Source organism: Scophthalmus maximus, chromosome 19 (genome assembly GCF_022379125.1).
Source record: "Scophthalmus maximus strain ysfricsl-2021 chromosome 19, ASM2237912v1, whole genome shotgun sequence".
Taxonomy (NCBI): Eukaryota; Metazoa; Chordata; class Actinopteri; order Pleuronectiformes; family Scophthalmidae; genus Scophthalmus; species Scophthalmus maximus.
This window is the reverse complement of record NC_061533.1, coordinates 16,609,137-16,633,292: the sequence shown is the minus strand read 5'-3', so window position 1 is coordinate 16,633,292 and position 24,156 is coordinate 16,609,137. Positions and strand designations below refer to the sequence as shown.

Below are 24,156 nucleotides of genomic sequence, written 5' to 3'. Positions count from 1 at the left end.
ATTACAGATTAACCAGACATTATAGTTAAATCACCCAGTATTTAACTGAAAAGAGTAACTTTGAAATATATGTAACAAAGGTTCATTCCAACAATGTGGCCTGAGAAGTGAGTATATATCCTGGTTCGTGCAGGTTGGCATGCTGAGCTGACTCACTACACAGCCTATAACAGTGATGATAAGATGCCAGGCAGGATTTAGGGCTTTAAATATTTGAGACGGGCAAGTTTGTAGTAACACAACCAAAGTGTGAGCAGCAGAGGTCTGATGGGACTGAGAGCATGAGAGCCCTCACGGCAGTAACCCGCCCCTCTCCTCTTTGAGATCTGTCTTGTACTGAGACATGATGTGTCCAGAGTATTATAATCTTAATATTTTTATTACTTACAGAGAATATATGTTTGTCTCCACAAACATCTTCTGTCACTTTGCTGTTTTCACATTGAGTGACTATCTCCTTCAAACAAGCATCTATATGAAGTTAGTTGCGATACTAAATGATACTACTGTGACATGTCTTACAATGTAGAAGCTGAAGAAATGAAACCAGACATGAATCTTAACGACGTCCTGAAAGTGGAAATAGATAACTTTTTTGGCTTAAACTTGTCAATAAGATGGTTAAAATGGATTGCACAGTGCAAGGGTGATAGAAAACTGACACCATCTGTGTTTATACTGTTCCCCTATAAGTCTTGATTTCACTATATAATTCTCGTGGCCCCCGGGATGCGGTTTACACAGGAAAAATTACGGCTCAATTTTACGGCACAAAGGAACTGCGCTACCGATTGTGTAACCACAACGAGGAGGAGAGTTGCGTTCTCCAGGGATGGAAATGGCAGACGGTGGAACATTGACTAAAACAACTTAACCCTTGCAAAAGAAAACAAGGAACAAAAGCAGGTGGAGAAGGAGAGCGATAGCAAAAGAGATGAAACGACTGAACCTCGGAACTTGCATTGAGTCCGCGGAGAGAGCCCCCGGGACTTGACGGGTTTCAAAAACGACACGCAGTTCGCCTTCTTTCTATCAGAGTCACATAACCGGCCTACTTATCAATGCTAATGGTGATGCTAGAAAGTGAAGTCGGAGCTTCAGTGCACATACTTCTTACTTCTCCTCCGTTATCTCCAAAGTGATGCTGACAACATCCTCAGGAGCCAACTCTGAGGAAGAAGTACTTGCGTCCGTACGAGTGCAGCGTCTTTACGACACCGACCAAACAATTATACAACCTGGAACCGCCGGGGGGCACAAAAGTTGACTGTTGTCTGTCAAGCCACCGCGGCGTCACCCATTGGTCTGTCGACAGCTGTTTTGAAGCCTTTCCGTTTAGTATTTTGACCTGCGCCATCTTGGTCTTTTGGAACCAAAAGTAACCACATACGGAGGATGTGGAGCCGACTGACTGACTGAGAGCTTGTTGTTCACTGCACGTCATCCTACACCTGCAACCATGCGCTACTAGCTCTCAATCACGCTGCATCCACGCTCCAATGCATACAGTGCTTTATTGTCCATTTCACCCTGAGATCAAGACCATAAACCCCTCAGGAAATGCCTACTGACGTTATGGTATTTTCTCATAGACGTCTACAGAAACAGCCTGTTTTTGCAACTAGTGAAGTCGCCCTCTGCTGGTCATTCCAGAGAATACAGGCTTCAGACACTTCCGCATCGGCTTCACTTCCTGGATCCAGTGACTACGACCATTTTTATATACAGTCCATAGTTGCCTATTCAAACTGAAGTGATATTTTTTTTCTCAAGAATACCAGCAGCTGCACCATTCACTCCAGGCCCTTGGGGTAAACAGGTAATTAAACATGAAGAGGGGCAGATAGCATCTGTTTTGACGGCATTGAAAATCTGACAGTATATCTGACTCAGTGTCTCTCAAGCCACATATGAACTCGCTCATCAGATAAAGGCGCTTGTTGAAGGGTGAAGCTGAAGGTTGGGAAGACCATTTTTATTGTATTTGTCATTGTAATACCTGCCCTTCCTCACAGGGGGAAGCTCAAAGAGACAAACATAGCAGACTTAAGAACAACAGCCTCATGATTGTTACCTTCTCTTTCATTCTTTCGGTCTCGGGGATTGTCTCTAAATCCGTCTGTGCACCACCTGGATTAACTGGATTTGGCGAGGGAATTATGAAAAGCATTGAAGAGGAGTTTGTAACATCACTGCCTTATCTCCCCCTGTATACTTGGATCATAGATTTTTGCCGGTACATGGCTCCTCACAGATTTTCTGGGATATAGAAATGAAGCTGGTATAAATGCCAATAAACACAATGTTAAGCCTCTGTTCTCAGGAGTTTATCTTCCTCGTCTGTACACGCGGGGGGATGTGGTTACGAGAGGCAGTGAACAGTGTGGTCGTGGAGCCGTCGTCGTGCTCTTTACGGTGGCCAATGGTGCTTTGAAAAACAAGCAGATCTTCATAACAGATGAGGCGAAAGCCAGAGCCTGACCACAAAGACTGCCTTTGTCAGTGCTCCAATATGCCGTGACTGTCTGACAAATTTTGTTGTTGAAGTTGATAAGAAGGTTTAAAACATCCCCGATCTTCTCACATGGGAACACTCGTAAACTTCCTCGGATAGTGTAACTGGATCCCACATGTTACGGTACCAGCTGCCTTTCTTCTCCCATCAGCAGAGGCATTGCTGCATCCAACTTCACTGATGGCTGACTTTGATTGCGCGGCTGCAAACAGTGTGTGTGGGGGGGGGGGAACAGGTATACACAGAGGACATTTCCAATGTGTTTATCTGTGGTATGATGATGGAAAGTAGTGGGATAGTTTACTGCAGATTAAAGTGATTAGAGGAGTTGTCATACTTGGACATGTGCTGAGGGGGCCGTCCATTGTGCGCTTCAGATAAACAACCTGCTCGTTGACGAGGGCGAAAACTAAACACATCGGGGACAACGACGCTACGGCACAAGTGTACGTGTCTCGAAGCAGGCAGGTTTGGAATAAAGCGCTGCACTGTCTTCGTTTCACTTTTTTTTTTTCCTTTTATCAGATCAGTCCCGTTTTTCTGTCATCACGCACACACACACTCCAGGACACACATTTGATTTAGCTTTATATTATCACTAGAATAGGTAAAACAAACAAATTGCACACATGGATAAGTGTGAAGAATAGCAGGTCAACAAGGGCAAGTGTGAGTATGCAGGCGCCTAATCCTCTAATCCTTTGTTGATGTGATACTCACGTACTGTAGGTGTCGCCTGATTCAATGATTGTGCATATTGTCCTTGTGTGTATATTAACAATTATGGAATTTGCAGATGATTTGAGATATATGAGGCTGCAGGTGTGTTGACAACCACACTTCTACCTGAGGAAGAGGTTTTGCAGTTGAAACCTTTGTCACTGATGGAGAACAAGTCCTGCCCCATACAGGACACCAGCTCCTTCATAAATAATAGAAATAGTATGTTCAATGTAAACAGAATATATACAGTGTACCAGGATTGAACATACGACATTGAAATTGCACAGATAGAAAGTGGGTATTGCTCAGTCTAATCAAGTAACACATCTCCCCTTTGTCGCTGTAACACAAACAGGGGTACCTGAATTGAATTCCATGTTGAATATAAGAAAAATAGAAGTGTGATATCTTTTTGTATTTTTTTTTTCATCTTTTTCTGCAAAGTAAAAAAGTGAGGCCTTTACAAATTGAGAGTTGGAGCTGAGTTAGCCCATAGATAACAGTTTGAGGGAAACATCAGGTGGACCTGAAAAGGAATTTCCTCGTTTATTCAGTGATTTATCTTTTTAATAAATCAATGAAAGCAGAAGGCCGCTGCACAAAATCAAGATACTAACTTTTAAAGCCCAAATTTGATATGTAATGTAAATTGGAATGACATCAAACTTACTTCAAACATTTTTCTCTCATAAGGACAAAAACAAGAGCAGAGCCAACGGTGCTGGACTCATCATTACATCATTACGTAGATGTTTGAATGTTGGCAGGTCCAAACACTGACCTCTGATCGTCCACACCATCGCTGCCTTTTAAATAAGACTATACCGCCCCCTACAGGAACAATATGACTCCTGCAGGATACATACGTTATAGGGTTGGTGCAAACTAATTTCAAATCAACATATTTTGTCACTTATTACTGCTAGTTGTCAGCTGTACAGACAGGTTGGCAGGTATCTCTGCAATATTTGTAATTAGTCTTTTTCATAGCACATATTGATGACTGAACTGATGATGGCTCCACCCACATTGAGCATTGTCGAAAATTTGTCACTGTCAGTTAACAGAACCAAAGTATAAATAGTCAGTATGAATACTTGCCCAGAGCTTTTCATTTACTGCAACTTCATCTTTTGAACCACACCAACAGCGAGGGTCTGACGTGGTTTTTAGGATCTGCAAAAAAAACAATTTTCATCACTAAATCCTTCTCATGGGAAAAGTAGAGTACTCAGTCAATGGGTCAAATATCCATGATTATTTTACCTTGAAAGATGAGTTCAATATCATTCACGTTATGTTGTTTTCCAACTGGTAGTGCAAATCCCATTTTATTTCTTGTAATAAAAATAATCTATCTCAACAGCAGTTAGACATTCCCCCTGGTAGAAATATTATTTGATGACATTGGGACGGAAGTGATGTCTTACTAAAGCCAGATTAACTGGTGACACTTAATAAGAATAAAATCACCTTCCCCAACATCTTAAAGAACGAGACAGGACATCAAGTTTCAAAGTACATATTAGATTAGTCAAGCAAAAAATATAACAGAACCATTCCTCAGTTTCATGTTTATTTCAGCTCCAGTGTTACATACTGTAGCAGCATTATTACAATCATTTCATATTTGCATGTTCAAACTTCTAGGCATTCCTGTTGGCGGAGATGGCACTCAGCAAACTACCACCCCAACTCCCATTTCTGATCATTTGTGCGTAAATAGCATACAAATATTTACATCATGAAAATGGAATATCAGCACTTCTGTCTTCTCTAAAATGTAAGGATATACTAGAAACACTGATTTTACGTGTTAAAGTACTTGGACACTTGATTCTGTATTATGGATTGACACCTCAAAGGAATAATGAGGAAAAGTGTTAAGCAAATAAATTAACTGTTCTGACTTCTGCTTCACTTTTGTTCATCAACATGATTAAAATTTGAAGAGTAGATGTTTGTCATTGGATCCAGGTGAAATGACAAACGTGGACAACAGACAAAACATACTGTGATCAGAATTAACCAGCTGCATGGCCCTATGCTAAGCTTCTTTTATTTTCAAGTTTTAACATATTATCCATTCATGTGAAATTCATATTGCACATGTAACGATATTCAAAATGAGCTGTTTATATAGTCTAAAACAACTAATCAGTCAATAACAATTAGGTCACACTGTAATTGTCCAAACTTTCCAAAAATATTCATAATATCATTGAACTTCTACATTAAACTTTTGCAAATGGAAATGCTCAGGCAGTAAAGACTTGTCTTGCTCCAACAGGCTCCATGACCACACAGAATTGAGAATTGAAGAAGCTATTTAACTTTTCTCTGAGTGCAGACTATGTGGGGGTGAGTGTGGAATGACACAGCAGGCAGGCACATAGCATCATAATTACAGGTTCAAAGTAGGATGTATAGAACACAATGCATGTCTTTGGTATATTAATAATCATCCAACGGTACAAGCATGAAGAATCTGTTGCTAAGAGCTCCGTGAGACAACTGGAATCTTACGAACTCTCTGAACTTTTTCCAGAGTAAGAAAAAACAACAACTCCATAATTAAAAACAAATAAATCTGGCTGCTTGCTGGATTACATCAATATCTGGAGGAATGTCTTGACTACTGCATCAAAAATAGACAATAGGCTGGAGAGAGCAGTGAGCACACAGGAAATGTGTAACTACAACAGGACGAGTGGAAATGAAAGAAACGGCATTTGCCTGCTTACCCGGCTGATTTGATCAGGCTTGGTCTCATGGTAATGAAGAGCGCCCAACATCACTGGACTGTAAGTTTTAGCCAAACATAAACTCTGAAAAATATTTTATATACAATCTACGACCTTTAGGTTCATAGGTCATTATGATACATACATACATAAACATCACACCACAAATGCACATAAAGGGTTGAGCCAAACGTATCAAGTAACAGCCTTATTCGATCCACCCTCGGACCTGCATAATATTTTCTCAGAAATAGTCACCCTAAAATATATATATATATATATATGTTTTTGAATACAAAAAAAAGCTGCCTTCTTTCTGCATCAGGTTGTTGTGCGTGATTCAGGAGTGTTCTCGTAATTCACTTAAACAGGGCAAATAAATGGGCCGTATTGGCCTATACACCTTGATCCTGAGAGTGTGAGTCTCTCAGGATGGAAAAATGTGACTGATTATGACAAAATTATAATCTTAGAACAGAATTGACCACGTTTTTTTATACAACTTGGACCAAAACTAGCAATTCTCAAAATCCGGTGACAAAAAGAGAAAACAACAAAACAAAAAACTATATAATATTTATGAGGCACTTGAAAAGCGCAGATGTCATGTCCACTGTTCAGTAGAAATAAGGAATGTGTTGTAATAATTCTTCATAAATACTCCAAGAAACAAAACAAACATCCCTAAAATACAGCCTCAGAAAGCAAACAAAATAAATAAAACGTTCCAATACCAACAGAACCATAAACATCATTCAAGACATTTTGATCATATGGTCACCACATGTAGAAAAGAGTGTGGAGAGTTGTGTTTGATGGGTCTGTGGGAGTGGAGGAGGAAGACGATGACACATGTCGGAGCTTCCTTTGTCAGTCTAGGTTGTGGGTTGCTCCAAGGTTGCCAGGTCCTGCCACTTGTTCCGACTACCGCTTTGTCAAGAAGTACTTGAAAAACTCGTACACTGACCAGGCAATAGCGGTGGAGGGCATCTGGTATATAATTCGTGCTTGGATACCTTTGAAGAAGGCTGACAGGCCACCAAGCCGGTACACCGTCCTGAAGGCATTGGCCATTCCCGTTAAGTGGCCACTGATGTTCACGGAGTTGAGGGCTACATTCTCTTGTGTGTTGAGCAGCGTTTTACAGACGTCAAGCGGAGTTGTGATTGCTGCGGAAATGGCGCCCGCTGCTGCTCCCGAAACTATGTGGCTGCCGGGGTGGTAATGTCTGTGGGGGTTCAACTGTTCCTGCATCAGCTCGTAGGTGATGAAGTGAACGGCCTGAAAGGGGATGTTCATGGTCAGCTGCGTGCTGTAGCTGCGGTAGAAGGCTCCGATGCCTTCTGTCCGCGTTATTGTTTGAACACAATGCAAGAGTCCTCGATATGGAGAGTTGTACATTTGCATCCTCTGCTTTACCACTGAGTGATGGAAAGAAACAGAGAACGTGTTAGCATCCATCCATTATTTGCACAGTTTTATCCTTTCAAGGGACGTTAATACCTGCTCAAAAGACACGTGTGAAACGAGAAGAGATGAAAGTTCACAACTAAATTCTGCAAGTGGACAAGGGTTCATTTTTGGATGTTACCATGGGGTATCTAAGTTGTTTTTAGACATGAACATGACAATGTCCGCAAAATTGCCTCTGGACATTCTGCAGAGTTCACTGTTCACGTAGGACGAGAACAGCAGGAGAATGTTCGAGTCCGTAGCGTTCACAACAGCAGGATAATCTCTGGAGCGTTCTGTGGCATCTGGGTAAAGCAGCAGGAGGCTCCGATGACTCAGCCGCAGACAGTAGTGTTTTTGTTCATGCTGATCAAAACTCCCACTCGTCACCGTGAATTCTCCAGAGATTCTCCTCCTGTGTTCTCGCATGGGCTCACTCGGACATTATCCGCAGGTTACACCTAGGGGCTGGCAGGAGAAACTCCGGAGAATGTCCGGAGCAACATCTGCGAACATTTATGTTCTCACATATACAGCCCCTCCAGGGAAGCTCACGACGCTGTCCCGACTTCAGTGCATGTCTGAATACCTTATGTGTGAAACAAATCAATCATTTCATTCGTAATACTGTGCTGACTGACAAAGTCCAATAATGAAGTTGGTGAAAGGATAGAGTTGTATTTGTTGTATATTTTTTATGTTGTCAATACTTCCAAAAAAAGGCCCTAACACAGGACATCTTAGTTTGTCTGTCTGACCTACAGACCCTTTTTGTGGCAACCAGCCCCAAATTATTTTGTTCATAATGGAGCTGAATTCTTTAAAACACATAGTTCACTTTGCTAATGCTACAAATGACAGGAGTAAGCAGAGTAGTTGCTAGGCACCGTTTTCCAGCAGAATGCACTAGTGAGCATTTGCCGCAGCAACATGAAAAAGCTACAGGGCCTATGTACATTGCAGTAAAGTCAAACAGTGTGGCTCATCAATGAAGTTCAATAAGACTAAATAATATCACATGTTAGATACACAGATTATAATTGTTAAAAGGATCATTTCATTGCTGGTTTTCATGGGATTTGTTGAGAATAAAAAAAAAATATTATTGTCACGTTCATTCCTTAGAAGGCCAACAATCGATCAATTATTCATATGAGCTTAACCTTTAGAGGGTCATGGGGGACTGAAGACAATCCCAGCTGACATTGGGCAGGAGGCAGGGCAAAAGTTATTCACAAGGGATAACACAGAGTCATACAACCATATGCAATTTACAGACGCCAACTAAGGCAAAAAAAAGCATTATTTCATTCTGTGGGAAGTAGCTGGAGCACCAGAACCTTCTTGTTGAAAGGCCACAGTGCTAACAGCTGCACCACTGAGCCGCTCTACAAGGAGCAACCTTATTCTTCTTACCTTCAGCTGGGTTCATGACTGCATCATGAAGAACAGTGGCCACGCTACCTGCCAAACCTGTTAAAACATAAACATCAAGTCAACTCTACACCGGTCACTGTTTTTTTCACAAGAATATTAACAACAAAACAAACAGTAACAACATTTGTCACAAATGTGATACTTATTTTCGTAGGTGAGGGTGAATTACCAGGTCTTTTCCTGGTGTTTACATCCAAGAAAACCCAAAGGGCATGTCGTTGCCATTGTAAACAGAAAAACGGCATTGACATGCATAATCCTTACAACACTCCTCCAGGCCATGTTGCTAACAGTTAGTATGACAAGCGAGTGATCTGTGTCGAGATGTGGGAGCTCATACCATTGGCTAAATGGCTGTTGCCTCCACTCTGGATGACGTCACTCAGTGAGCGTTTGACCCGCTCGTAGCAGGCAAAGTAGAGCGCATGGGCAGGTCCCGCTCCCATCATGGTGATGTTGAGGCCCCTCAGCGGTCTGAAGATCCCCTCCGTCTGAATGATCCTTTTCAGAGCCCCGTACACACTTCTGTACTGTGCATTCGGGTCTGGCTGCAGGCTCTGCATCCTTGTCTGGAATAATAAACACATTTTTTTAACCACTCATCGTTGTTTGTTCCCACGTGGTTAGATTTGATAACAGTTGCCCGAGTGCTTAAAGGGGCAGTAAGCGATTTGAATCCAATACACTTTTTGTCAAATTCAGGGAATATTTCCTCACGGTCAGCTAGCTGTCAGTTCTGTGTGTACGTCCAAAACAAAATAGTTGTTTTTTTTCCAGCACAGCCCTGGCTCTCTAAATTGAAAAAAACAATGGTGGGAACCGCACCTCACAATACTGCGTGTGCAGTTTGTAAACATCACTCCCTGAAACCTTTAAGAGACGTACTAGCGACAGACGCTTACTCCTAGTTACTTTAAGTTAGGGTTCTGCATGAATGTGATTGTGGGTGGCTTCTAGGGCTAAATACTACGTTTTCATTGTAAAACTAAACCGATCTGTGCCCAGACGAGCGTTTTAGCTCAGTATCAGAAGTCATATCCATACTAACATGCTCATATCACGTGGCCATTCACGTATACTTGGCATGTATATGCTGGTGTAAACAGGAAGCGGCTTCTTTTCACTGCAGTCTGTTGCTAAGTTACAGACAAATACTGAGCACAGGAAATAGCAATGGTGAAAAGAAACACAAGGGATTTATCTTGTTGGACCCACAATACAACCAATACCATCCATATAACAACGCTCCCCTGTATTTTTCAAACTAAAACAGGGCGGGCAGCGTTTCCAAACGTTTCTGTTTCTTAGTATTTTGGACAGCAGGCGTGAATTAGCAGCAGTGTTGCTTTTTTAAAACTAAAATTAGTAGTGTGGATGTAGCCTAAGTTGACACATGGCATAAGTCCAATCATGGTTTCTCGGTGTTTTGTTGCTTGTAATGTTGTCACATTGTTCTGACAGTAAGTGCTCGTGGCGGCAGTGAGGGCCTGTCAGAGTGATGCGTGTCTCTCACAAGGCCGTGCGGGGGGCTGTGGCAGCTCTTTGTTTTACTCCACCATGCCAAGTTATCTGACCAGCACAAAGCATGTTTTTTATTTGCGAGGAGATCTGGGGCAAACTCAGGAGATAGGCCGAGTCTATCTTCCCCAGCAAGTTCCCATGAGTTTCCTTCCTTTGGTGCGACAATAAAGTATCAATTACATTTCCGTTCGATACAGATTTGGGAACCTGGGGCACACAAAACCGAGGAGCCTGGTTTACATTTTATGTTGTTGAGGCTAAATTCAGGACTTTAAATTGCACCGTTCTGTTGAAGACACAGGCTATAAAATAGCCTTTCAATGTCCAAAAAAATGACAATACTGTTTTGCTCAACAGCTAATCTGCAGTTCAACTTATGCTGGGTACAAAGTAATCTTCAGATACTTTGTTATATCTGTATCCTCGGACTGTGCTCAATTTTAGTACTGATTGCCTGATTGTAAAAGACATCTTGTGCACAGCACAGTGCTTCTTCTGTTACTAAAAGCCAGATATAAAACTCAAAGTTTAACCATAAAAAAAAAAAATGTTGGAGAAAGTTTATTTTATTTGAATACATCTTTATATTATGTATTATGGCAGTGCCTGAATGTTTAGTTAAAGTATACATAAAGGTATAGTATACACAAAATATATGTACACATACATTTTGTATACATAAAGATTTTGTTAACATCACTGTCACAGTCAAACAGGTGACAAACTCTAGTGAATCCAATTTCCTCGTCCTGAAAAGGAACCACTCTAATCCATACATTATTCTGTGTCCTATCTCTCAAATTCAGCTTTGGCAGTTGTGGTTCTATCATCACAACAGAGGAGCAAATGCGTACACACACCCTTCACTGTGTGAGGCTGATCCCAAATGTGCACAAGCTCGATAAGATCCCCCTCCCAGCTTTAGCTGGGCTACTCCCCGAGTCCGAGCTGTCTCTATGTCCTCACTGGGAGGCTGAAACATACTTTATTTCAGACTGAATAAAATAGCTGCTTAGCTCATCTAAATACAGATTGAAGATTTTGGGCTGGAAATAAAGGCATGAATGGAGTCTGTCTCTGAATTCTAAGACGCCTGTTGTTCTGTGCTGTATATTGCAATTGTTAGTATAAACAGAGGGTGGGGGGGTGGAAACAGGAACCACGTTTGGGTCTTTCATCACTTTGGATCCACTGAAATTTCAAAACAGGTTATGTTTCAACTCCAGACATGCACCAATCGAACTGAATGGTCACAGCTGGAAAGTGCTAAGAGGAAATGACAACAGTGGTTTGTGTAATAAATGTCTATTTTCAAAATGAAGCACTCCGTGAAGGAGATTTCCTTCTTGTAAAGCACATTGAGCAGCATTTATTCTAAGGGAAGTGCTAAACAGATAAAGTTGATGATAAAAAATTAAAAAAATAATGATCAACATAGGGTTAACTTGGACAGATGTGACGTCAAGACTATGAAGCACAAAGGATTTAATGATCTTATTTTGTCACAGTACGATTGCAGTTTTCTGTGCCACATCAAGATTATTGTTAGGGTCGAGCCGCATGCCAAATTATCAAAACAACACCACATTGTTAGAAAACAGTAGCCGAAGAGAGGATTTCGGGGGCAAGGGCCACATTCAACCCAACAGTTAGAGATTTGCTCTGCAGACACAAGCTAATCTTTAACTAGCTTAAAAATGTATATCCGTTAACGTATGTTCATCAACAGCCTCTAACTTCAAACCAGCGCTCATTGTCAAACAAGTTTGTTCAAGTACAAGCCATGCAAAGTGCTGGAGTCAGGAGAGTTGCCTCCATTTGAACTGAACTTGTGCCTGTACAATCAAAGCTGGTCCAAGAATTTCTAAATTTAAAGTTATGATCTGGTTACCTCTGTGAAAACCACTGTATTTGACTTGCAAATGTATGTGGGCAGTGACATACAGTATAATATCTTGGCAACTTGATACGCAGCTTTTTAGTAGCAAGTTTCAGTCAAAAGAGCAGAACTGACTTTTTAAAAATCAAAATGTAGTTGAGATCAACATCTCACTAATGTGAGTCACTGATGTCAGATGTTATGTAATGCGTGTTGATTCCAGAACCACATAACATATGAAGTAAGGTTAAAAAAAAGAGGTCCTCAATAATGAATTAAATTCTGAATGACGTTCTATTTGCAACATGTATTGGGGTTGGAGCTACCAATTTCATTCATTATCAATTTTTCTGCAGATTGTTCTCTTGTTCATCGATTAAACCATATGCCGAGAAATTATGAAAAATGGCCATCACAAATTCCAAGAGCCAAAGATTATGTCTTCACATGTCTTGCAATGATGACTTCTTCCTTTTTTAAATCTGAGAAATAGCTGAATATCGGTTTCTTTTGATCAACTTATCATTCAATATATTAATGGTTTCAGCTTTACTGTGGTTTGAAATTCTATAATGGATTTGTTATTTACTTTGTACATAACAATAATTTGATTATTTCCAATGTGTTCTATTGTAAATACAAGAACACACAATTCTGGTTCGAAATGACAAAGTTAAATCTGACAAATAATTCAACAAATAAGACTACGGTCTTAATCATAAACTATTTGAATTTGCTATTTAGTTATCAGTGTAATCCTGGGAATTTAAACTTGTGAACAGGTCAGTGCATCTGTGAGTGGCCACAGTCAGAAACGTATTTTGCTACTGCACTATAGCGTTTAGCAACATTGTAAAACAATAACTTTTACAAAAAAAGTTATTGTTTTACGAATGGCGGCATCGGTGTGGCAATAAGACCAGACTGTCATATCAAGGCTTTATGACATCTACCACAGCCAAGCCACAGACTTGACCTTCACCTCACCTGCCGCCGGCAATAAAGTCTGGACAGCTTCTTTCCTTCTACAACAAACGGAGAGAGGTCGAGAGACGGAAAAGGGGGACACGGCGGAACGCGCGCATGATTATTCTGAACGCTGATAACTTTGTCGTAACCTTGCCAACCAATATGTGGCCGCGCGGTGGGCGAGGTGTGCGGTGGGCGTTCAGAGGGCTTCCACTCGTGTTAGCAAAGTGTACAGTTGTATCGAGAAAGAAGCAAACGGAGAATAGCAGAACTCTCGCCACCTACTCGGTTTGGCTAACGTGTGCTACTAGTACAAGCCCGACTCGTATCCACGCTAGCCCGCGTAAAGAGCTCGTCAAGTGTCGCCTACTTGTGGCACGCGAGCTGTCGAGCTCGAGTTAGCTAACAGCGCGGCTAACTACCGATGGGCAGCGTGCACGTCCCGCGGCTAACGCTCGTTAGCAATCGATAGTGGACCGTCTGCACAGTTAGCGGCGGCGATTGAGTGAATGAGCCGCGCTGGCTAAAAGCGAGTGGGATTCACCGCCGGGCCGCCGCCGCCGCCGCCGCCGCGCGCGTTCGTACCTTGACAGAGTCCACGGGGTACATCACCGTGTGCTCCAGGATGCCAGCCACGGCTCCCGCTGTCATGTGGGTCGCCACGGAGACATGAGGTGGCAGGCTCTCGTAGACACTGTCGCTGTCGAAGGGCCCGTCGTCTTTGCTTTGGCTCTGCGACATCTCAAGCGCTGCCACCGCACGGTCCGAGGTCACCTCCATGCGTGGCGGGCACTCCCACTCCCACTCCCTCTCCCCTCTCTCTCTCTCTCTCTCTCTCTCTCACAGCGGCTCCTCGGCGCGGGGCGACACTCTGGAAGGCGCTGGCGGCGTGGACCACCACAACATCACTACTTACTGGAGTTGCAGCGCCCGTGTGACGTCGGCGTCTGGGGGGCGGGGCGGGCGGGAGGGGGGGGGGGGGGGGCGGGGCGCGTCCTGGGCGAATATGGCCCAATCGCGTTCCAGGTGTTCAACAAATCGGGCGGGCTCTCGGTCAGAGGCGGCCAATCAGAAGTTCCCATGCTAGATTCCTCTGACGCTCCCCACAGCCCGGCTGTTATGTCAGTTTGTGCGCATCCCCGCTTTTCTGCGAGAGTTTTTGAATGGGCTGGACGCGAAAGTGTAATCGCACGGCGCTGCTTGAAAAGATAAGTAGGTTTGGTCTCCTTATCACACAGCATCCGTTCACCCATACGGACATATCTCCTTTTCGTGGGTTTTTCTTGTTCTGAACGAAAACACTCAGATTCTTAGGCTATTTATACATAAACGTTAATTACATACATTTTTATTACAAGTAAATGTCCCTCAAAGCTTTGCTCAAGTAAGAGTGCGGAAGTATCGTGAAAATTAAATACCCGCGGCTTATCAAGAATATTCAATTTGCAGAATGGGCCCTTCTCAGAGGCCATTATTGAGAGTCATATCGATAATATAGTGCAATGCTATGACTGATTCATTCATAAACATGTAAGCATCAATTTAATGTCGTTGTTGGTCGAGATTAAGCCATTTTTTTGCTCTTCATAATCATTCTACTATTCAGAAGAATACTGCATCTTATTCCCTTAACTGATCATATGTATTGTACATAAATCAACTAGTTACAACAGAAATTAAATATATGTGGGGATCACGAAGTACAACATTTCCGTCAAATGTTTTGTGGCAGGAGGGGAAATATTGACGTAAAGTACAATAGTTAAACATTTATATATTTTGTTAATGTATTTTCTTTACTTTCCACCACTGGAAGTTATACTCTCCCAACTTCTGTGTATAAACAGACTAAAAAGAATTACAGTAAAAATATGTATACGTATGATTGGTTTTGTTTCTTTGTGTGGACACTTCTTTTAAATATATAATAAAAGGAATATAATATAGTTTCTGCCCTGAATAAGATGTATGACACTGTTATCACACTTTCAGACCTGTACATTAGGTTCCAATTAATCACATAAATAGAATGGCTGTCAGTACTCTGCCGAACCCAAACAATCCTACTTACGATTGTCTAGTTCTTTTAGTAGCAATATAAGAGAGAAGGAAGAGAGAAGGAAGTTGTCAAATAACCTGAATGTTTTATTTGTCATAAAACATTGTGGAAAAAAAATTCTGGATCTGCCCCTTAATCCGCATCTGCACCAATATTTAATGAGTTGTTCCCAGGCACAAGCCCCATCCCTCCACCAAGTTTGGAGGGAAATCAGTTTGGTAACTTTTGCATGATCCTCCGAAGACATTTACTGGCAAAAAGACACAGATGCAAAAACATGATCTCCTTTTTTGAGTTAATCAAATATCTTCCAGGACCTTTTAGACCAGTCGTCTTAATGAGATTAAATGAATTCCAGCACATTTTTTCCTCATTACATCTCTTATTCTTAATGATTTATAATGGGGATTTTGGATTTGTCATCCTGTCTCTTTTTCAGGTCAGAAGTTTAAATTTCACTTGGATATCCAACTGCATGCCAGTTTGTATTTAGCATATTACCTAGTTCGACTTAACACACAATTTTGTGGTTCTCTCCTTTTTACACTGCAGAGACATATGAATTGTAGATTTGTTTCCTCCAGTTATGTGAACAACCCGTTACTCAAAATATTCGATTTGTAAATCATATCATTCTATTTAAGAAAGAAACTGCCAATCGTATTTACAGCAAAGACTTGATCTATCTATCTTGAACTATCCTGTGTCACTCACCATTGGCTGCAACTTAATTTCTACACACAAAGCCTGCTGCAGTGTCACTGTGGGGGTGTCGGTAAAGAAGTGTGACACATCGGTGACTCAGCATTATAGGAGCCTGACATGTTAAAGAGCCACTTGTTCCAGCAGCGTTGTTCAAGTTGTTATTCACATGTTCACAAGGGAAACTGCTGTCAGAGCTGTTGGACTGGCCGTGTAAAGCTTGTACTAGTAGAGGTTATTTCTGTCTTTATCATACACTTTGACACAGATGTATGATTTATGTATAGCTGTTTAAAGGCCGTTCTTGATTGTTAACTACAAGGTTCATAATCTGCGATCTGGCTATGAAATAGACAACGTGTTCAGAACTAGCAAATGTGTGGGTTGTCAACCTATCAGTATGATATGTGCTGTGGTCATGTATGTGATAGTATTACTCTATCTTCAAATATGTAAGTGCAACAGTAGATTAATCAGCGGAAGTTGCAATTGATGAAGGCTACTAATACCATCTCATGGAGACCACACAGGATGGTCTACTCCTGTGTCCCACATGCAGAGTGCATCAAGTATTAACACTTGCTTCAGACAGCACATCAGGTGGCAGTGTCTGCATTGTGTTTACAAATGGCATAATGCACCAGTCTCTTTACGAAACAATTCTCTCAGCGGCTTTGGCAAAATCACAATACTGCAAGGAGCCTAGGTGAAGAAATCCCCTCGTCTTAAACAAGTTTAATTGCGCAGCTGATAATTCTTGCATGCTTAGCCTTATAAAATCATTGCTGTCTCATTTTCACAACCGATGACCTTGCCTTGCTCTAATGCAACACTTAATCGCAAATCCCAAGAAAACCTTTACAGTACATTGAGATTAACTCCTCAGTGAAAAGAGAGGCTGGTGTTTTTACTTTTAAGAAACACCAACTTCTGATTCACTTCAAGGAAAGACAACATTTGTTTAGTCTGGACAAGTATTCCATAAAAACTTTATTACTGAATTTCAATTTGACAACATTTATTTCGCATTCATCTGTGCAAACATTTCACTAGACCATTTTTCATATAAATAAAGGGACACGTGCCCTCATTTACAATCCCCTCACAGCAGTGATATGACGGCTTCTGAAAAATGAAGCTCAACATAAATAAAGTATATGCAGCGGTATCCTACAAAATAGTAAGATAACCAAATGCAAGAATTTCAGCAGGGCTTTAAGAGAGATTGATATTCTACTCAAAAGAACAGATGTGATTTGGAGAACTTCCCAACAGTGTCAAGACATGTATTGCACTAAAGGTGGACAAATTTGGGAAAGACGTGCGCACACAAAAAAAAACAAAAAAAACATTCCAGCTGCGAAGTGCTGTGAAGTCTCATTTTCTCATTTCCAACTGCGTTACAAAGTGCTCCTTCCACTAATCAGAAATCGTATTGCATTTGAGGTTTCTGCATATCAAAACAAAAAAGAAAATATCTGATCATGCACATATAAAAGGCATAAAGAAAGGCAAATGCCCACACATATAATGAATTGCCGCTGTGGTATATTTGTCCAACTTTGTTAAATGATAGAGTACACATTTATTTGGGTATTGAAGATTCCTTCGTGAGAAAAGTACCACTGTGTTTGTCATTTTTAGAAATTAAATAGAAGACACCTGGAGGCAGCTGCCATTTGAAATTGACACCGGAGTGACAGACATTAATAAAAGAAAAAGAAGGAAATTTCGATGTCAAAAAAAATAAATTATACGCAAACATCTACTCGGCTAAGCCTGAGGGCTCACAAAGGATCCTCCTCATTTGTCCAAATCTCACTACCTGAAAGTTCAGAGGTTGACAGGGAGCGTGGGTGAGCCAAGGCCGTCTTCCAACCACGGTACAGAGGAGGGGGTGCAAGGTTGTGCCGCGTGCCGGTGGATGCGGCGGAGTCGCATTAGGTACAACATAATAGACAACAGCACAATGAAGAAACAAGCCAGGAATAAGTAGTGGTTGTTGACAAAGGAGAAGCTGTGCCGCCAGTGAGAATGAGCTCCTTTCAGAGCTTCCTGCTGGATGTCCCTGAAAGAAGTCGAAGGAAACAAAACGAAACATGTGCATATTAAAAATTGTCTAAGCAACCGGATCAGATCAGGACCAATTATTTTTCTCTTCGTGTTAACATGTGAACCTTTCTTTCCGATATGAATTTAATTTAATTTAAGTCACCAAGATCTTGAGTAAGAGAATTTTAATTTGTCGTTATTTGCTTTGAGTTTCTTTTCAGTTTGGGTACAGAATATGGAGGCCGGAGACATTCCTCCATTTTATGGCCTGCCGCCAAATGCAGCAAAAAGCCGGCATCTCTGCATAACTTAGTGGCATGCCCTTTTACCAGGTAATCTTAAGTATTGATCACTGCTTCAACTGTCCACTTATATTCAAATTAAGAGTGTGTTCTTATCAAAGACAGCTCTGAAGACTAATCAATCACTAATACTGAAGAGCAGATTTAACTAGATGGGATTTAAGAAGATAATTTTCACTCATTAACATTACTTGTTAAGGCTCGTCTGATTAAAGCCGTCTTACCTCAAAGGCAGAAACCGTGTTCGGTAAAGTATAGCGCCAAGAGTCCACTGGACCTCCTTATCGTAGACCAATAGGGCAGTCTTCAGGTTTTTATAATTGGTTGGGAAGGAAAAGCCCGAGTGCAATACTTCATACATCCAAGCCGATTTAAAACACTGGTACCTAGGAGGCATAAACATAAAGCCATTGATGAACAATCTTGTACAAACTAGTGTGAACGAGTGGTTAGTTGGGCTCAAGAATAATCCAGCACGACTTACTTCAGTCTGTGAAGATCAGCATGTGAGGCATACAAGCCAGAGTCAAAGCGCTCCCTCAGAGTCTTCCACCGGGTGGCACAGTAACTCTGAAAACATCCAAACACAACATTAGTAAAGTTTCTAGTGATAGCACATCAATAAATAGTTAACTAACTTCACGAGAGGGAATTTTTTTGTAAATGTGGCATTTACCTTCGCAGCCTCGGCATATTTGGAAGCGTTATAATCTCCGCCCATGCGCAGCACATCCTCTGTGCAGTAGTAGAACTCAGAGAAGCCGTAGAACTGACTGTTGGTGTAGTCAATGGCAGGTTGGTAGATACCACTGAGGGAGGTCTGGGTCTCATTGGTGCAGTTCAGGAACGGTTGGAGAATCAGGCGACACTGGTCGAAGTCTCCTGTGCCTCGCAGATGGAGCTTCTGTGCAGATGGGCCAATCTCGTCCTGCAGGTCTGAGGGCAGACAAGGGTCCGGGAGGGGAGACTCTGCTGTCTCACCTTTGTGCTGACCTAACAGCCTGAATGGGGCAGTAATAAAGTGTAAACATACCACATAAACGTACGGTGGTCAGAAACTTTTGCAAAAAGAAATCAACCAATCAGATCTGGTGACAACTGGCTCTCACTTGTTTCGAGTGGCAGTATTTCTGATGAGATTTTCCTCATATCTTTGGCGTGCTGCATTTCCTCCAAAACCCAGGAAGGTGGACACATAAACACGATAAACATGCTCTGTCCGATGTGCGTCACATCCCAAGTTGAATTCAGCCAGTAAGTTCTTGGCGACTTCCTCCTAGGGGACAACAAAAATCCGCCTGGGAATGAGGACACCCTCATAATAAACCCACAGACATATATTCTCTTTTACCATTTCTAGATGACAGCAATAATGACATTCACAAAATGAACGCTTACTACAACAGGTCACCAAAGGATAAATTATGTCTAGTTTTTTGAGTGTTTTTTCATCACATGACACAGCAGAAGCTAAAACTACATAGTAAGATGGCGGTGAATATTCAGCTGAATTTCATGTGGTATAAAGAAAAATCCATGTCAGCAAAGATGACAGACAGAGTAAATCAAACCTGCAATATATCTTCACACCATCTTTAAACTTCCACTGTACTTGGTCTCTACATAAATGACTTTATGTCCTCAGCCATGAATCCTGCTATGGAGTCATATAGCAGGCTTAGAGTATGCGCTCACACAGTGATGAATGGAGAGCAGATCATCTCCACGGGACAAAAATGGTGCAAACAGGTTTAATCGGGGGAATGACAGAGGTTGGAAGGAAGGAGAGGAACAAAGTGTGAGTAACAAAAACCAAAGACAGCACAAAAACAGAATTGGTTGTGGATAATAACCTGCTGTGGAGAAGCAAAGCTTACAGTTTTGGGCACTTCGTATGCGATCTGTGTCGACACGCCGCCCATGTCCAAGACACTGGCAGTCCTTTTTCTCACCAGCGCGTCCTGCTGCTCGCTGCCTGGGACATGCACCTCCACTACAGCTTCCCCATCTTGTAGAGTTGACAGGAGAAAGGGGAGACAATCAGACACACCACGTGATTACTGTGTGACCATTTCCCAAGAAATGTCCTTGTAGAAGTTAAAATGTAGCACATTCACTGTTAAATGGAAAAAAGGGAGAAAAAATATGTACTTTTAAAAAAAAGCAGATGCTGTTGAAATAATACCTGCTTGGGTTCTTACCATTGTGCACATGGTTAAACCTTCCAAGGACAAAGTTTATTCCAATCCATGCATAGACACCTAGAACCAATGAAAAACATTTTTTCATGAACTTGAATAAAGCTATATTAGATTTTGTATGAGAATGCAGTTTATATTATTTACCTTCCTGTTTTCCAGAAATTACTTCTACGTGAGAATCCGAGAAGAGGAAGTTGAAGTGGACTGGAATGTCAGTGCGCAGATCCTCAAGAAGTGCTTCTTGTTGACTGAGATCAAAAAACAAATCAAAATTTCATCAACAACAGTTTTCCTGTTTCCAGTATAAGTCAGTCCATTTTAGAGATGGGTCAATTGCAGTCAGTCTGCTCAGATGAAAGAACTTAAACTGGTTTGATTTAAGAACTGGACGAACATTTTGTACAGGTGTCAACAAATTTTAAAAGTACCCACATCAGCCACCTGTGTTGCATGAGAGTGCTAAATCTAATTTGTATCATGTTAGAAAAAACCAAGATGACATGATTAACATTATATTTTTCTGATCTAACCTGTTCAACAGAGTGACTGCTGTCTAATGAGCCCTGCGCAATTAACTGCCAAGCTGAGGTCGGCACCATGAAGGAGAATCAGTCCAGAAGTAAATCCAACCAAGTGCAGTCTTATTTACATCAGGCCCAACTGTACCTTTCAGGCAGGATTCTCATTCCAGCTGTGCACAGTATATACAAGGGTGTTTCTTTGTGCTTATTTTTGGGAACGTGTTGGGCTGCGAAGCTCAGCAGTGGATATATATAATTACTGGCTTTCTCTGGGGTTTTAGCCAACTCAGAGATACCTACAAGGAAAAAAAAAAGGGGGAGACATATTGTTTTAGAATGAGTAAATGACAGGTTAGCGTATAATGGTTTGTTTTAAATTGTATCTAATCATTAAGAGTCTTTAAACAAAGAGTGCTATTCGCTGAATATTTAAAACCCTTTCATTCAAATGATGTTTGGATCGATGAGAAGCCTCGCGTTGGGAAGCTTACCCGGTTTGATCTTCATGACCACTGGCTTGCGGTGTTGATCTCGCATTTGCTGGATGTCCAACAGTTCATGAGGATTACCGTTGTGCCGGGGCCAGCAGTAAACAAACACCCTGGAGCCGCTGCTGCCACAGTCCACCACCAAGCCATAGTTCAGGTTGGGGTTGCTCGTATCCGTTGCGTCCACATCAGTCACCCTCGCCAGGTGCCTTTTGAACAGCAAAAAATGGTCAACATTGACGTTGAATATTGCCCGAATGACGAATTAAAACGCTTGCACGGCATCTGTTAGGGCACCTGTGAAAATGATTTTCCTTTCGGATCCAGCTGGCGTGCCCCTTTCCGGTGGCGAGCAGCAGGTAAAGGAGTCCTATGAGGCCGAGCACCAGGCCGATGAAGAGCAGCTGTCTGAGGGAAGGTACCAGGAGCCGGGGAAGAACCTGGGACGACAGGCTGAAATGCCACGAGGCTGGGAAAAGGCACGAAAAGCTGATCCTGTCCGCGGGCGAGAGAGAGAGAGATGAGGATCAGCAGCAGAATGTCTACAATGTCAGGGATATGTGAATTAAGCCACAAATATCAGCTAAAACGAACCTCCCCATGCTGCAAACTGTCTTCAGCTCGAGGCTTTATTGAGAGAACATCGGGGATCAGTCGGCTGACAGAGGCTGGTCTGGCTTGTACCACGGCTCCATCCCGTTTTCCTCAACCTTCATCGTGACCTTTGAGGAGAAAAGAACGTGACTTTTTCAACATCACTCGGTAAGAAAATTCACAATTAATGTTCAGACGGCCTCCGGTTGGACCGAGTGCTCTGCTCTGGTGATGCTCTCTCATCGCTATCGAGGCTTTACTGAGCAGTTTTAGTGTATTTAAATGATACAAATCTGCCAAATTGGAAGAGAACTAAGGTGAAACACTTAAAACTGTGAAGCAGATGACATTAACGTGAGCTGTAGAGAGGGACTGTCGTAGAGAGTCCGGCTACAGGAGTGAGCTAATAGACCTGGATTTGACATATAGTTACGAAACGTCAGTGTAAACACAGTAAACGTACACGTCCCTGGCTTTAAACCAGATCGATACTTACTACTGAACAAGTGAAAGTCTTCGCTTTTCTCGAAAATGAGACATGTCTCGGCAGCCAGATGCTAACCGCTGGCTAACGCTCAGCGACCAAGGTATGTGACACGTCTCCGGCGAGTGACGTGGTTGGTTGGTTCGTTCACGGTGCGCTTGATTTCTGTCTCCGCGTTGCCCGGATGACAAGCAGTGCGACACTCGTGCTATTGCTGCTCTCTGCTGGTATTTCCGGGTAAGGACAACGCAGTCAGACCAGAGGTGCAAAACTCTTGCAGGACGTCATTTACCAAGGGGTTATGGTATTTATTTATTTATTATATAATATATCATTAAAATGGTTCATGATGCATAATGTAATTGTTAAATTCAGTGTCTGTTAAAAGTTGTATGATTAGAGCAACTTTAAAAATTTTCCTGCAAAATGGTCATCCAACAATAGTTCTGCACAGCTGTGATTTAAAGAACAAAGATGGTTTGATGACTTTTATAATTGTTTTGTTGGGGGCCCAACAAAACAATTTCTTTTTTCTTTGATTTTGTTTCTAGTTGATTCAGGTGAAGCTATTTCTATCCTTTTTATATACTGTTGATTATGTTGATTGATTATATATTGAGTTTCAATATATTAAAAGTTGATTTCTAGTCGCTTATCTATATTTTGTCTTTTGTAAAATATTAATCTACAAATGTAGTGGTGTACAGGTAAGTAGCATAAAGTACAATACGTATACTACAACAAAGTAATTGTATTACTGTATATTGTACTGTGTAACTGTTCAAATATTTTATAAACAATTACAAGGTCTCACATGTTGATTTGAACAGCCAGACTCTAACGCATGTTTTGTTGTTGTATTTATTGTATTATTATGTATATGAATATAATAAGATTCTTGTTCAAAGTCTGTGATGGAAAAAGGTTGAAGCTGTCATAAGTAGAAATACCAGTGTGAAAATAGTAAAAGTAAAACCACAGTTATATTATGAGTGAAATTTACCTAAAGAGTAAAAGTACTTATAACACAATGAGCAACTTCAAAGTGCCAATTATTTGAATATTGTTGCTAATGAAAGGTTTTAAGGTTGCTGCAAGTTGAGTTGAATTGTTGGATAGTTTAAACTGTAACAGAGCATATTTTAAGAGCTGATCATATGGTTTTATGAGAATTTTGTAAATGTAACTATACATGTCACATAAAAGCAGTGGATTACAAAGTAAAATAGCGTTGCATTGTTATAAAGCAAAATAGGCTTAACCAAGTAAAGTACAATTCTCTAAAAACTGTACTGAAGCACACTACTTGTATAAATCCACTTGGTTTCTTTTCATCAATGTTCATAGCAAACATGATGCTGAGTAATACCATGAGGAAGACACCGGTCATGGCAGGGGTGCAAGTTTCTTGATTGGATTACAATTGATTAAAGTCGTAAAGCAAATTAAATCCTAATTGGTAATTTAACAGAAAACAAACACACTCAGCCTCATTAATATTCTACTATAATTT

The 24,156-nt window shown here is 41.4% G+C and overlaps 2 protein-coding genes across 3 annotated transcripts; both read right to left on the bottom strand.

Annotated features, from left to right (window-relative positions):
* Positions 1-4,800: 4,800 nt before the first annotated feature.
* Positions 4,801-14,151, bottom strand: slc25a37 (solute carrier family 25 member 37). The gene is made up of 4 exons (XM_035640290.2): positions 13,826-14,151; positions 9,212-9,440; positions 8,851-8,907; positions 4,801-7,403 (listed from the first exon to the last, which is right to left on the bottom strand). The coding sequence occupies exons 1-4, from the start codon at positions 14,018-14,020 to the stop codon at positions 6,907-6,909; spliced, it is 978 nt and encodes a 325-aa protein (XP_035496183.1). The 5' UTR covers positions 14,021-14,151; the 3' UTR covers positions 4,801-6,906.
* Positions 14,152-16,973: 2,822 nt separating this feature from the next.
* entpd4 (ectonucleoside triphosphate diphosphohydrolase 4) lies at positions 16,974-22,815 on the bottom strand. 2 transcript variants are annotated; one of them, XM_035640287.2, is made up of 13 exons: positions 22,656-22,815; positions 22,160-22,287; positions 21,863-22,060; positions 21,569-21,774; positions 21,223-21,373; positions 20,701-20,804; positions 20,557-20,616; positions 20,209-20,363; positions 19,465-19,631; positions 19,032-19,356; positions 18,840-18,925; positions 18,580-18,741; positions 16,974-18,069 (listed from the first exon to the last, which is right to left on the bottom strand). In XM_035640287.2, exons 2-13 carry the CDS (start codon positions 22,165-22,167, stop codon positions 17,835-17,837), a joined length of 1,857 nt encoding a protein of 618 aa, XP_035496180.1. In that variant the 5' UTR covers positions 22,168-22,287; positions 22,656-22,815; the 3' UTR covers positions 16,974-17,834. The 2 variants fall into 2 exon arrangements, with proteins under 2 accessions (XP_035496180.1, XP_035496181.1); XM_035640288.2 differs by having other exon boundaries at positions 20,233-20,363.
* Between the last annotated feature and the right edge of the window lie 1,341 nt (positions 22,816-24,156).

Bases quoted from the DNA above. Each gene is read 5' to 3' on its own strand.
- slc25a37 (XM_035640290.2), bottom strand. From the start codon at position 14,020: ATGGAGGTGACCTCGGACCGTGCGGTGGCAGCGCTTGAGATGTCGCAG. The intron at 8,908-9,211 runs GTATGAGCTCCC...ATGTTTTAACAG, and splicing joins CAACAGCCATTTAGCCAATG to GTTTGGCAGGTAGCGTGGCC. The intron at 7,404-8,850 runs GTAAGAAGAATA...TCCATCACTCAG, and splicing joins AGTCATGAACCCAGCTGAAG to TGGTAAAGCAGAGGATGCAA.
- entpd4 (XM_035640287.2), bottom strand. The intron at 20,617-20,700 runs GTAAATAATATA...CATTGGTTCTAG, and splicing joins AATTTCTGGAAAACAGGAAG to GTGTCTATGCATGGATTGGA. The intron at 19,357-19,464 runs GTGAGAGCCAGT...TGCCCCATTCAG, and splicing joins AATACTGCCACTCGAAACAA to GCTGTTAGGTCAGCACAAAG.